General features: G+C 49.9%; 1 protein-coding gene across 2 annotated transcripts in view; it reads right to left on the reverse strand.

The window, feature by feature from the left end:
* Window positions 1-13580, reverse strand: part of EPG5 (ectopic P-granules autophagy protein 5 homolog) — a 66033-nt gene that overhangs the window by 30866 nt on the left and 21587 nt on the right. For both annotated transcript variants that reach the window (XM_044431077.1, XM_044431078.1), the window contains exons 13-23: window positions 12152-12292; window positions 11011-11175; window positions 9484-9603; window positions 7679-7938; window positions 6853-6993; window positions 5785-5929; window positions 4922-5119; window positions 4026-4136; window positions 3725-3844; window positions 3425-3591; window positions 954-1181 (exon numbers count right to left, since the gene is read on the reverse strand). In XM_044431077.1, the coding sequence (XP_044287012.1) occupies window positions 954-1181; window positions 3425-3591; window positions 3725-3844; window positions 4026-4136; window positions 4922-5119; window positions 5785-5929; window positions 6853-6993; window positions 7679-7938; window positions 9484-9603; window positions 11011-11175; window positions 12152-12292 (1796 nt within the window). The remainder of the gene's footprint in view (window positions 1-953; window positions 1182-3424; window positions 3592-3724; window positions 3845-4025; window positions 4137-4921; window positions 5120-5784; window positions 5930-6852; window positions 6994-7678; window positions 7939-9483; window positions 9604-11010; window positions 11176-12151; window positions 12293-13580) is intronic.

Raw genomic sequence — 13580 nt, forward strand, 5'->3', positions numbered from 1 at the left:
CACCCATAACAAGCAGGATCAGTGGAAGAACCCAGGGACAGTTTAAGTCATGGTGGGCTGCTGAAATATCACAACAGACGGACTTCAAACTGCATTCCAGGGAACCCTACAGCCGGGGGGTCAGACTAGATGGCCCAGGAGACCCCTTCTGACTTGCTCTGTTTCTATGTTTCTGCAGAAACTGATTATCAGTTCCTCTATGAGTACATTATTAATGATAATGTATTAATTAATAGCTTCCACAGATGATGGCTTGTCCACAATTGCCAATTTGTCCTTGACTGGGGTGGGGGGAGGTCCCCATATTCATTCTGAGGAACAGTGAGGCCCCCAAGAGGCCTGAACTGCACACCCCATAATATTTCCCCAAAACATTTGCAAAACAGAAGGCAGCAGTGTTGAACTTAAGGCCGACGGGCCAAATCCGGTCCTTGAAGGGATGCCCAAGTGGCGACGCTCCTTCCTTTGCCCCTACCTTTTCCCCCAAGCAGCCATCACTCTGTGCTCTGCTAGCGTTCATGCAGGTCCCCCATCCCCACCCCAATTCCAAAAAAGGTTGCTATGCCACTCCTAAATCTTTACCTACCAGCAGAGAGACCCTGAAGCTGAAATACAAAGGGTTTCCTGGCCCCGGCCCCCTCCACTCCCCCCTCCACCAGAATGCAACCCTTGAGAACCAAATGGGAACTGAGTTGCCAGCCCTGCTGCCGTCCCGCAAGCATCCCTGTTTGCCAGCCCCCGAGTCCCCTGTGGCAAGGAGGGCTGGAGGATCAGGGAGCTCCAGGAAGGGGTCCCAGCCAAACCCCTTGTTCAAATGCAGACCAGACATGGCGCAGCAAGGCACCAGCTCAGATTCTGCACCAGCCCGGGCAAGCTACGTTTGCAGATTTGCTGGAAGTAATGGCATCTACGAGCAAAGCCTTTTATACAGAAGCTAGACATATACGGATTACCTGACAAGCTCCTTGTGCAGTTCAGGGGAAGTCAGGTGGTCCGACCTGCCGGGTCCCTTTCCCACAGAGCTTTCACTGCCGGCAGCCAGGCTGTCCGGTCGGAGGGCTTTGCTGGCTGAGTGGTGGAAATCCGCCACCTCGATCAGTCGCTGTTTCAGGTCGCTTAACAGGCTCAGCTGAGCAGGACTTTGGAAAAACCTTTTTCCAATGCAGCCATCTACAGGTAACCTTGAAAGCAGAATCTTTGTCATTTACAACCAACACAAGCAACCTCGCATGAAGAAGCTGCCAACTGTATTTTTAAATACTGGTGCTGATATGCAATGCATTTCATTAGGCATATGAAAGGATATGCAGGAAGGATAGACAACTTATGTCTATTTCGGCACTATTTGCTTTCAGAAATGTTCACTGAAAACTTCACACCATCCTTTATTTACACTGACCTGAAATTTTAAAAAATTGACAAAAGTGTGCAATCGAGGACATGTTTCAAAATGCATTTTTCTCCAAAAGTTGCATTCCTAAGATATGCTTTCCTCTCAAACATATGTGCTTTTACATGTATCTTGATACTTGATTCAGTTGGGAAATTCTTGGAGCATTCAAAAGTGTGAAAGTCAGTGGGTAACTAAGGTCCCACAAGTCCAGGAGGTTGCAAAGCAGGTCCATTTGTACTGGAGTTTGCAAAGAATGACTGGTTTGCATCAAGATCACCCAGGGTGGCTTAAATTTATTTATTTATATTGCGATTTATATCCTGTCTTTTTCCTACAAAGGGCTCAAGGCAGCTTACATCATTCTCCTCCTCCATCTTACCCCACAACCCTGTGAGGTAGGTTGGGCTGAGAGTCTGTGACTGGCCCAAAGTCACCCAGTTGGCTCCATGGCTGAGTGGGGATTCGAACCTGGATCGCCTGAGTCCCAGTCCTATGCTCTTAACCACTACACCACACTGGCTTTCTGAGACACTGAGTTTGCAGACACCCACCCACAGCTGCCTGTCACATGATCAAGCTTCAACTGATGACTCCTGCTGTCCAAACCTGAAGAGGCTGGGATGCTGATGTGGTTAATAAACGAGCAACCCATGATGTTGGGTTTGCACACAGCCACTTACATATCCAAAGGGGCATCCAGTAAACTCTGCTAAGCCCCATGTGGCAATTTACACAATGGCTTATGTGTAAACAGCCTGCTTCCCCTCCCCCAGCCGTGGCATCTCAGTGGTTTGATAACCAAAGCAACAACCCACCCTTACCCAGATGCCATTTCATGCAAGCCACCAAGGGTGATTGGATCAGACAAACCCGACCAGGGATGTGAACAGTTCTTGCTCCAGCATGTCGAAAAGTGATCACCTGGACTTGCCAGGAGCGCTTTCTGAGAGATGTTCAAAAGGTGGGAGAGACAGAACATGTCTTTTCTGTGGCAACCTCCCCAGGAAAGCACACCTGGTACTGACTCTGGAATCCTTTTGGCACAAGGCAAAGGTGTTTCCCTTCTCCAGGGCATTTTGATAGCCTTTTGTGACTGACTTTAGAGGGCAATTTTCGCTATTTGTTTCTAGTATCAGATGCGGAAGAGGATGGACATTTTAGAATAACTGTATCATCTAACGAACTACTATTATATATAAAGAATGCAATCCTATGCATATTTAGATAGAAAAAATGACTGTTTGGAGCTCCAGGACTTTTCTCTGTCCTACAGGGATATGTTTCGTCTCCTTTCTTGATATTTTATCCTTTCCTGTAACATTTCTTTAAGATTTAGTTTCCGATCATGTGAAGCAATGTGAAGTTTCATAAAATAAAAAGTAACAAAGCCAAGAGAGATATGAATCCAACTGCTGGATGGGAAAAATTATTAAAGAAAGAGATGCTGAAATGCATTTTAGCAAAATTCTACTGTGGTTGTGATGACTATCAGTTCTATTTAAATCTCTATTTGGCCTCTTTGTTAGAGTTCCAATTCACAGAGAACACAAGCCCTGTACTCAAGGAAAAACCCTTCAAAGGGAGAGCCAGGGTGGTGTAGCTGTTACAGCTTTGGACTGGGATTTGGGAGATCCAGGTTCTAGTCCCCCTTTGGCCAAGAAACTGACTTTGGCAAAGCCACTGTCTAGCCTATATCCCTAAAAAGATCAGTAGCTCAAAGGGAACTGGCAACTCAGCATAAACTGGAGTTTCACCAGCTGCCTTTGGCCATGGAGGCTGGAAATGACGGGCACTTCAGTTCTGACACATCCAGGGTGACCCAGGTTGGGGAAGCCTGTGTCAAACATTTTGTCTTTCTAACACAATACCATTTGTTCTCCCTGGCTAGATTTGACCTGGATTCCAACACAGAGATGTCTTCCAATGCTACCTAATCCCTTTTTCTTTGTCTTAACTGGGGGCTTGAATCTGGGACCTTCTACATGCGATTTTTTTCCATTAAATCCAAACATCCCCAGAGGTTAAACTCACCCATACTGCGGCCCTGGGCGATGAAGGTAGAGGAGGAAGAATTTCTGCCAGATGAGTGGAAGGAGGGGGTGATCCGCTGGAGTAACCAGCGCCTGATGAGCCCAACGGTAGATCAGCAGCCGCTGCAGAGAAGGTACTATGGGCAGCTTCAGCTGAGCCTGAACTTTCTGCAAGAAAGTAGAAGGCTTCTTACACGGGCTCCAAAATTTGTTCCACCAAGTCAATTTCCACACTGAGGTTTAGAAGGTGGAGGGGAGGGTTAGAGGGGTCATTAATCACAAGACAACCTTTCGGTTTTACCTTCAGGGCCTGATCAGGAGTCAAAGAGTTGGTGACTAACTCCCTTTCCACAGCTCTGCGCAGTTGGGAATCTTCTTCGAATATAGACTCCATATTCAGGACTGTCCATGCAAACCAAACCTGCAAAGTAAATGAGGAGAAGCCTGCCAGGGTGGAAAAGAGCAGAACGGATGGTGCCTCTTCCCCTTGCATGGCCCTTCAGAGCCACCAACCATGTCCGTGCCAGCAGCCGATGGTTTTCTACAGCGAGAAGTCAAGGAGCGACAACACGCAAGCGAGCCAGCTGGACGGCATTCCTTACCTGCGCAGGATTGGCGTTCCCCTCGATGAAGGAAGGCGTGACGTTGCCTGCCACAATCCAGCTCACCAAGGAAGAGAGCAGCCCCTTGTCGCAGTGGTAGCCCAAGGCATTCTGGGAGATGTGGACGAGACAAAGCATGCTGGTGAGAAGACACTGTGCTGCTGTAGACTATAGGGGGTGAAAAGCCATGGGGATTTCGGCAGCCTGGCAGGATTGCAGGCCTCTCCTGGAATCTGACATCCCATGATGGAACTTCTGGGAACGTATTTTGTCCCTCGCTGAGCTGTCGTAAGAGGCGCTACGCTGGACAGGTGGACGGCTCACCTGGTCCAGCACAGTGTTTGCGTGGTGGCCAGCCAAGTGCCCCAGTGGGACCCCACAAGCAAGACAAGTGTTCCACTGCTCCCTCCTGCCCTTGTTCTTCAGCAACAGGTATACTGATAGCCTTCTCTTCCATTGATTAGTCTAATCCCTGTTGGAAGCCTGTCATTATTACTGATCAGGGAGCACTGGGCATAATGACATTAGCCATTATATGCAGAAGGCCATTGGAATGGCAGTTCCTCCAGCTGAGACTTTTCCATGCATGGCCACAGACAGACAGGTGCATTCCACAAATGGACAAGTTCTCCCCATGGCAGAGTAATGGGATGCCAAACAGCATCTACATGCCAAACAAACGGGCATCTTGGCTGCTTTTCAAGGTATGCGCCCAGTCCTGCACTAGGGAACAAGGACAAACCTAAAAATGCCAAAGAAAGAGAGACCCTACAGAAAAACTATCCATGTTCCAAGGCAGGTTGAGCTGTCATAAGGAGTGAGGAATTTTAAAAGCTACCCCTGTGCCTCTGTTGTGCTCCGATACTAGGAAGTGAGGAAGCGGGCTTCACCCGTACCTTGTGCTGCTGGTACAGCAGCTTCTGCACGCAGTCCTCTTGGTTAAACTGGAACGCTGCTTGGCACAAGTCATCCATCAAGCAGAGGACGGCTTTCTCCCTGTGCCAGAGGGGCTGGCTGGTGAGGGCCTGGACCCAGAACTCCAAGACAGCCACTGGCCCGACGCCGCTGGGATGGCTGCTTACGAAAATATGACTCTGCTCGGATAAAAGGGAGAACAGTCAAATCGCTCGTGATCAAGAGAGGAGGGCCCGCCCCTTTCTCCTATCCATTAAGCGCAACATCCAATTGTGGCAGCCATATTCCTGAGGCGATCAGCTGGCTGTTGCGTGGAAGGGGCACGTGACTCCATAAAGCCTTGCCCTGGGCCATGTGCTCAGCACATGGGACCTGCCGCGGCTGTCCAGCACCCACGGTCATGCTCTTCTGCTACGCAGCCCAGTGACTCCCCACATGCCTTTTCGGCATCACATTTACATGCTTCTTCCAAGAACTGAATCTACTTTCTCTTAGACAAGCATCCCGTTATGTCAAGCGTTCCCTGCTAGACACCTGCCAGGCCTCATTCAGTAGGGGAACCCGGAGCAGGAGGGAAGACCCAGATGTTCCATGACCACATCTTGGTGGCCACCAAGATTCTCCACGGAAGGTACGTCTTCATCAGCAGAGATTGTATCCTACACCTGTAGAATGCTTGACCAAAGAAAGGTCCCATCCAATACCTTTTTGGTATGTCTGAACAGACACCACACCCATCCCATTGGAGATATGGGGCACCTCATTTTGCGCTGCCTGGGCTGACCTATACGGAATCGAGGATTCCAGTTTCAGACACTTGTTCCTTCCCATTCCAACTCCTGACCTGAATCATACAGTTGAGCAGTCTGAGGTTTTCACCGAAACTCGTCCCTGTCAGATGCTGAGCCACCTTGTGCGTCACCTGCTGCGTCATCCCTTGGGGAACACCGCTGTCCAGCTGAAGGAACTGGTGGAGGCAGGAGAGAAACCTAGGAAAAGCACAGACAGACTGCCATCTCATTCCTGGAGCAAAGCAACCGGGCGGAAGGTGGAATCTTTGGTTTCTTTCTGTACGTTGCCAGTGTGCTGCCGAGCTTTAGTGGCAGACTGCTCCATGGCCTTAAAAAGATCAAATTTACCTTCTTTGTGAGCTAGATTTGACCCTTTCAGACCTCTGGGGTGGCTGGAGGACAAAAATCACCAAATTGCCCATGTGCAGGCTCAATTTAACCATCTGTGGTGCTAAAAGCGCCACAGGTGGTGGCCAAAATGCCTTTTGGCCACCACTGAATTCAGCATAGTCAATGGGGGCAGAATGGGGGGCAGTTGGGGCCCATGTGGCAGGCAGGCTACTCAATTTTGGCCTGTGTGGTGGCAGCAAAGCCTCAATATAGGAGATTGGAAGCTGCAACAGAGATGCCTCTTCTGTGGATCCGCCAAGTCCAAAAGGTTGGTCTTTATGCTGGCCCTGGACAAGGCCAAGATCTCTATCCGGGGATCCCAGTTTCTGTCTGGGACTGAAAAGACACTGGTTCCCTCCCCAGGCCTACGTCATTCCCTCTGTCCCTCCCGCAGGTCCAGCCTCATGTCTCCAAAGCAAAGGGTCAGGAGAGGGACCGCGGCTTTATGCTACAGAACACATGCAGCCTGCAGAAAAAGCAAGCTCAGCCCCAGGTTTCTCCAAATTAAAGGCAGCAGAACTGGGAAAGACAACCGTGCCCTGGAGAGCTATGGCCTCCCAGTGTAGCCCAGCCTTCCCCAACCTGGTGTCCATCAGGTGTTTTGGACTACATCCCCCAGCATTCTGATCACGGGCCATGCCGGCTGGGACTACGCAAGCCACCCTGGGCACTTTTGCAAAAGGGGGGTCTGGGAATTTCCCACTAGACACCTGGGAAAGTCTGGAGCTTACTGTTCGTTCTTCAAGAGGTAATACTGGCACGGGTAGAAGAAAGGCAAGACTTTATCTAGCAGGTGGACAACGGTTCTCAGGTGCCGGGTCTGCACCAGAAGGGCCAGGAGAGGGATCCCTTCAGTGCAGAACTTCTCGACGCTGCCGAAGGAAGAGAGAAAACAAGATTTCAGGGACATCAGACAAAATGGAAAGACCACGGACCTGCCTGCCGAAATCAGGAAGCAGCCCGTGGGCTCCAAGAGAGCCGTAGTGACAAGCCCCGGGGCTGATCGCAGCCGCCCCGCTAGCAACTCAGGATGGTCCAGAAGTTGTAATGGGAAAAGGGAGCAGCATTTGGAAGAGGTCTTTCAGGTTCAGCTCAAGCGGAAACATTCCACACACACACACAAAAGCTAAAATTAACTTCAAACAACACAACCACAATGGCAGTTACAGCTGAGATGCCTTCAAGTCTTCACTTCTGGCCTTGCGATGGACATTTCCTAGGTCTGGCCCCACCCCTCCTGTCTTTGGCCCCACCCGCAACGGCTGGGCGGCCCCCGGAGCTTCTTTGAAACAGAACTGGCTCCTTGGGCTTGAAGAGACCAAACACTTCTTATTGGGTGGACGGGGTATAAAAGTTTTGAATAAATAAACACCCGAACACACCCCCCTCATCTAGCCTTTCCCCTGATGCCAGGGGAAGGGGCAAAGGACGGTCTCTCTTGCTTCAGTGTGCAGCCCGCTCCACCTTCCAGGAAAGCCAGAAAGGCAGTGCTTCGAGTGAGCCGGCAGAGCGGGGCCTATCCCAAGCCCAGAGGCCAGGAGCCCCGCCATCACACACCTGTGCCCCAGCGTTGTCATGGCCAGCGCAAGGTAGCAACCGATGGGCAGGTTAGACCGCACCGCCTTCAGCAGCGGGTGGAAGGCGGGCGACTCCGTCAGTTCGGGCACCGCACTGGAACCGGGAATGGGAGGCCAGCCTTTTGGCATGCCGTAATCGTTCATGTGGAGCTTTAATCTCAGAACCAGTCCCCAGGCCCACTGGTTGAAAGAGGTTTCTGGAGTCTTTCCGTAACGGACGATGCTGGCCAGGTAGGAGACCTAGAGGAGACAGACACCACATGGCTCTCTGCTGGTCTGTCTTGTGCTGCCTTCGGCAGCAGCAACACTCCTGGCAGTGGACTACCTAGTTGAAAGCAGGTGCTGAAGCTGCACAAAGCTGTTGGCTACCTGGGGCTGAGCCTGTCCTGCTTTGGGCACATCACGAGAAGGCAAGACTTGCTGGGGAAGGCAAAGGCAGAAGAAGAAGGGGAAGGCCAAGGGACAGGTGGGCAAACTCTATCCACAAAGGAAGCCACGGCCTTGGGCTCCGAACTGCTGAGCAGGGCTGCCATGGAAAGGGCGTTTCAGAGGGCCTCCAATTCATAGGGCCCCCGTGCGTCAAACAGGACCTGATGGCACGTTGCAACCCTGGGGGAGGGAGGAGCTTCAGGCCGCGTCCCGGCACTCCAAGCCCAGTCCCAGGAGCGGCTGAAGCCTCCTCCCTGGTTTGCATCCGGAGGTCCTTGCAAAACAGAGCACTTGCCACACCAAACACTTCCCCGGAAGCTTAATTTTCTGGCATGCAAGCAGCTGGACGCTTTTGACACCCCTTCTTTATCCCAACTGATCGGTCCTTTTGCTCTCTTCGGGTGACAAAGGATACTTATAACCTTGTTTTGGAACACAAGGAATATTGACATTTCCTGACTTCTATTTCACTTTTATCAACAAGGAGGCATTGCAACTTCTCATCTAGCCAACACAGCGGTCATTTGCATTTTTGACATTTTTATCTATCCATCCTTCCTTCGGCTCTCTAGTTAATCCTCTCCTGGACGGCTGCTTCTGAACTCTCACCTCCAGAGTCCTTGGATGACATTCTCCATCGATCAGGAATCTCCAGCTTGTGTGAGATATTGGCAGAGCGAGACTTGCCTCGTCTCTTCCCTCACAGACCACAGACAACGTTTCTCATTCTACCAATGATCCATGCCCTGCCTTTTCCACCCCCTCACTTCCCCCAGTCCTGGCCAGGAATTTCTAAGTGCCTTGGATTGACCCCCCTCCCAGCTGGGGGCCACCTCAGCTCTCCCCAAGTTGCCACCAGATTGTCTCTGGCCTCCTCACAGCCCGCCTTGGCTAAAGCAACCACTTCCTGGCATTCGAAGTGGTTCATGTCCCCAGGTGAATTCATTTTCCAAGCCTTGAACTTTTGATGACAAAAATGGGGCAGTCCGTGCGCAGTCAGATTCTTGGGACATGCCAATGTTTAGATAAGTAAAAAAAATTAGAAAGAGGGAAAGCCTAACAGAGGAAGAACTCCAAAATAACTTACTGAGCGTGCTGCCTAGAGGCACAAAGATGGCCCGGCCACGTTTTTCACCAGATCCCCATTTTCTTCCTAATCCAGCAGTGACTTCAGCCCATGTGGCCTTGTCATAAACTTGTCAGTGTAGGGAAAGGGGACCCCTTTGCAGAAAAGAGGGCTAAGCAACATTTATGCACTTATCCAAAAATGGACAAGGAGAGTTTGGGGTGGGGTGAGGGTTAAGGAATGTGCAGAATCCCAGCTGGAAGCCGGCTCATCCACAGGGAGCGCGGTACCTGTCTGAGGCTTTCGGAGATTAGCCCGCTGTACAGTTTCTGAGAGAGGTACTTCTGGTAAGCCTCCAGGATGGTGAGGGCCACTTCGGCATGCACCGCCGGATCCAGATGAAGGATGCCCTGTTCAAAAACAATGTGCTTATTTTTGAGAAACAGGCCTAAGCTGCACGTGCTATAAGCAATCCCTGAAGGCAAGGCCTTCTCTTTTGTGGCACCATTTCAATGCTGAATTTCCACTCAGCCCTAGAGCAGTTCATTGAAAGGAATCAAATGAGGCCCCAAGAGAAACATTTGGGCTGCAGGCAGCCACCACTGCAATATGGTGCTTGTGGTCCCTCAGTCCTACAACTCCCAGGCTGGCTGGGGATACTGGGAGCTGTAGGAGTTTTATCTCTGCACTAGCAGAGAAGTGCAGTCTGAGTCACTCCAGCAGTCAGACAGCACAAATGCAAGCCAGCCTCGCTCCACCCCACACACACACTGGGATAACTAGCGGACTGGCCACTTTGATCCAGCAGCTCACATGGAACTCATGATCCTGCTACACGCTGAAGAAAGAGGAGGAGGAGGCGGCCGCCACCATCCGAAGAGAGATCAGTCCTACTTCTGAGAAAACAAGCAATATGGAGTTTGATCATGCAGAGGTGTATGAGCCCAGAGGTCAAACTCCGTATCAGGGAAGCTCTTGGGGATAGCAGTTCTAGGATGGGGGCAACTAAAGGCTGAAGGGGAAGAGTCAAAATAACCGCCTATTTTAGCTTAAAGCTCCTACTGCCAAGAACTATGGCCAAACCACCTGGGAATGATCATTGAATCATAGAATAGAATTGGAAGGGGCCATGAAGGCCATCAGGTCCAACCCCCCACTGCTGCAGGACATCAGGTTACACCATCCCACTCAGATGGCTGCCCAGTTTCTTCCTGAATGTCTCCAGTGTGGGAGAGCCCACCACCTGTCCAGGCAGCTGGTTCCACTGTCGCATTGCTCTGACAGTAAGGAAGCTTTTCCTGATGTCCAGCCTGGATCTGGGTTGTTGCAGCTTGAATGGATTATTCCATGTCCTATATGGGATGGGAGCTGCAGTCCTACATAATGATCTTGAGGATCTTCTGCCTTGTGGGGAAGGGAGAAGCAAAGTGTCATGGGGATCCCTTTTCTTATTTCTGTCAACTGTTTCAGAGAAGAGGCTGCAACAGAATAGCTAGCTGGCTCAAGATCACTTTGAACCTAATTTCATATTTAACGACAACTGTTGCTCAGTTAACAAAACCTTGATAAACTAGTGTACATCAAATCCACAGAAAAATGTGCATGAACACAAGCGCAACTTCAGATAGTCCCTGTCTGTGCTGCAGAAGGCATCGTCTTGGAAAAGGAAGCCTCTGCCCTTAGCACGAGTGAAAGGGGAAGGCCTCCCCATCTACAGTGTTTTGATGGACTGGTACTATACACACACACACACACGTTTTTAAAATGCTTTGCCCAATTAATCAATTAAAAGTTATAGACCCTTTTTCAATACACACGTTCTCACAATGTCCCCAGTTCAGCCCCTCCAGGATAACGCAAGCTAGTTTGTTTTCAACTTCAGTCAGGTTGTAATTCAGAAGCCAGTCACGGATCAGGGCAACCTCCGAAGCCGATGGCTTCCAGAGAGACATTGGCAGCTCTTTAAACAGGTACAGGGTAACCTGCAAGCAGAAAAAACACAAGAGTTGGAGCCACTGGGTCATCATAGTAACCCACCCTGAAAATAAGCTACTGTGGCTTGGTTCTTTGGTATAGATATCTTGCTTTAATTGAATTGTACAAATCTCTCTCTCTCTCTCTCTCTCTCTCTCTCTCTGTCTGTCTGTCTGTCTGTCTGTCTGTCTGTTTTTAACACCTTAACATTTGAGCCAATCTCCCCAAAAGTCTGGGGTGGGGGGGAATAGCATTGCCGAGGAAGGCTATGAAATGGGGCCCAGTATTGGCCACTGCGGTTTTACGGGGCAATGCAGAGGGAATGCCGTCAGCAAGACTGCAAAGAGATTTTGTCATTCCTGCCAGGTTTTAATTGTTACAGTCACATTTTGTTTTTTGTTGGTATTATGTATGTTGTTGTTGTTATTTATTGCTTTGTCTATTTATTGTTCTAATTCTTGTAAGCCATCCTGGGATGATTTTCGTGTAGGACAGGGTAGAAATATTTTAAATAAGTAAAAGTAGGTGAGGGTTTGCAGACTGCAAGTTGTCCACTCTTAGTCTATTCTAAGGAGGGCTAACATTGGATACAATCCTGTGAACTTGGGAATGTTTTTAAGTTCATACTTTTCTAGGTCTTGGAGGTGAGAAATCATGTTTCTTTCACAGTGAAAGTCTGCTTCTCAACATGGTTTTATTTATTTATTAAAACATTTCTATGCCGCCCCTTGCCAAAGCCTCGGGGTGGCTTACAACACAATAAAATACAATAAAATACAAAAATAACAATATACAATTAAAATTAACAATATAAAATAAATAAAGAATATAAAAGAAGTCGCCCTGGCCAGATAAATAAGCAAATATTGTTAACAATTAAAATGGCGTTTAGCAGGGTTTAGAAGTTTTCCATCTTCTGCATGCTATGGCTTTGGTCAAACATCCTTGGCCAATGAACGACCCGAAACCCAGCGTGCTTCTTACCATGCCGACCCTTTGGATGGTGTCTCTGACTCGGTCCAGCAGGACAGAAATCATGCTTGTATGGACGGCGGTGATGGCTCCCAGGAGCTCCCGGCCAACCTTAGAGAAAGTTTCCCTGGTGGAAAGGCTGACATAGGACACCTGAAAACACAAAGGAAGGGAAGTGGAAACACCCTCCCTCTTACTGCGGCTCCACATTTTTCTCAGCACCAGGAAATGCAAGCAGCTGGATAGTCCAAGTGAGCAAATCATTTCTTTTTCGACGGCTGTTCAAAGGACTCTGCACTGGGGTCTTGCCTGCAGGATAACAGCAGCCAGGGAGCCCTTCCTCCTCCAGGTCCGTGTTACTTTGCCCACCTGGAGCAAGCAGGTGAGCTGGCCCACTCAAGGGCACAATTCCTGCCAAAGCAGCAGCTAAACTCCTGTGTGTGCCTCAGCCTGGCCCACCCTCCGCCAACCCAGTACCCTCCAGATGTTCTGGAGTGCAATCCCCAGCAGTCCTAACCACTGGCCATGCTGGCTGGGGCTGATGGGAGTGGACGCCTCAGACTCTGAGAGGGCACTGGGCAAGGAAGACTGTTCAGTGTGCAAAGCACAAATGAAGCTCCTAATGTACCTATTTCTGCAGCCAAAGCAGCACACACACACCCACACACACACACAAGAGGGGAACCACCAGGCTGGGAGATCTCAAGGTTTGCAGAAGCACCAAAACATCTTTGGGAATAAGAACCCAGAACAGAGAACGGAAAAGCTCAAACAGTCCAACGTGTGACTGGGGTCTACAGAATGCTAAGAGGCAGATTCAGAAAAATGGAAAATTGGGGTGCGGTAGGGGGAGAAGAGGATTGCTTATTTATTCTTATATTTTTATACCCTGCCTTTGTTTCCTTTACATAATTCTCCTCCACTGCTCAGTTTTACCCCCACAACAACAACCCTGAGAGGTAGGCTGGGCTGAGTGTCTTTGGCTGGCCCGAAGTCACCCCACTGGCTCCATGGCCAGGTGAAGACTGGAACCCCCGTCTCCTAGGCTCCCAGTCCAATGTGCTGCCATCCTGATGCACAGGAATCCCAGGAAAGGAGACCCCAAGCACTGCACAAAGCAACAGTTGCTTTCAAGCCCATCTGCACTTCAGTGGCAGGTACAGCTCAATCAGTCTATGAGAGCCCATGCGGTACAACAGTTAAGAGCGCAGGACTGGCACTCAGACGACCTGGGTTCGAGTCCCCGCTCAGCCATGGAGCCTACGGGGTGACTCTGGGCCAGTCACAGACTCTCGGCCCAACCTATCTCACAGGGTTGCTGCTGTGGGGAGAAGACTGGGAGCAGCAGGAGGGGAATGATGTCAGCTTCTCTGAAGTTCGTCGCAAGAAAAAAGGCAGCATATAAATCTAATAAATAAGTAAGTGTCTTATGTGTGGCTGT

The sequence above is a fragment of the Varanus komodoensis genome, unplaced genomic scaffold, assembly GCF_004798865.1.
Source record: "Varanus komodoensis strain SLA01 unplaced genomic scaffold, ASM479886v1 scaffold22, whole genome shotgun sequence".
Lineage (NCBI taxonomy): Eukaryota > Metazoa > Chordata > Lepidosauria > Squamata > Varanidae > Varanus > Varanus komodoensis.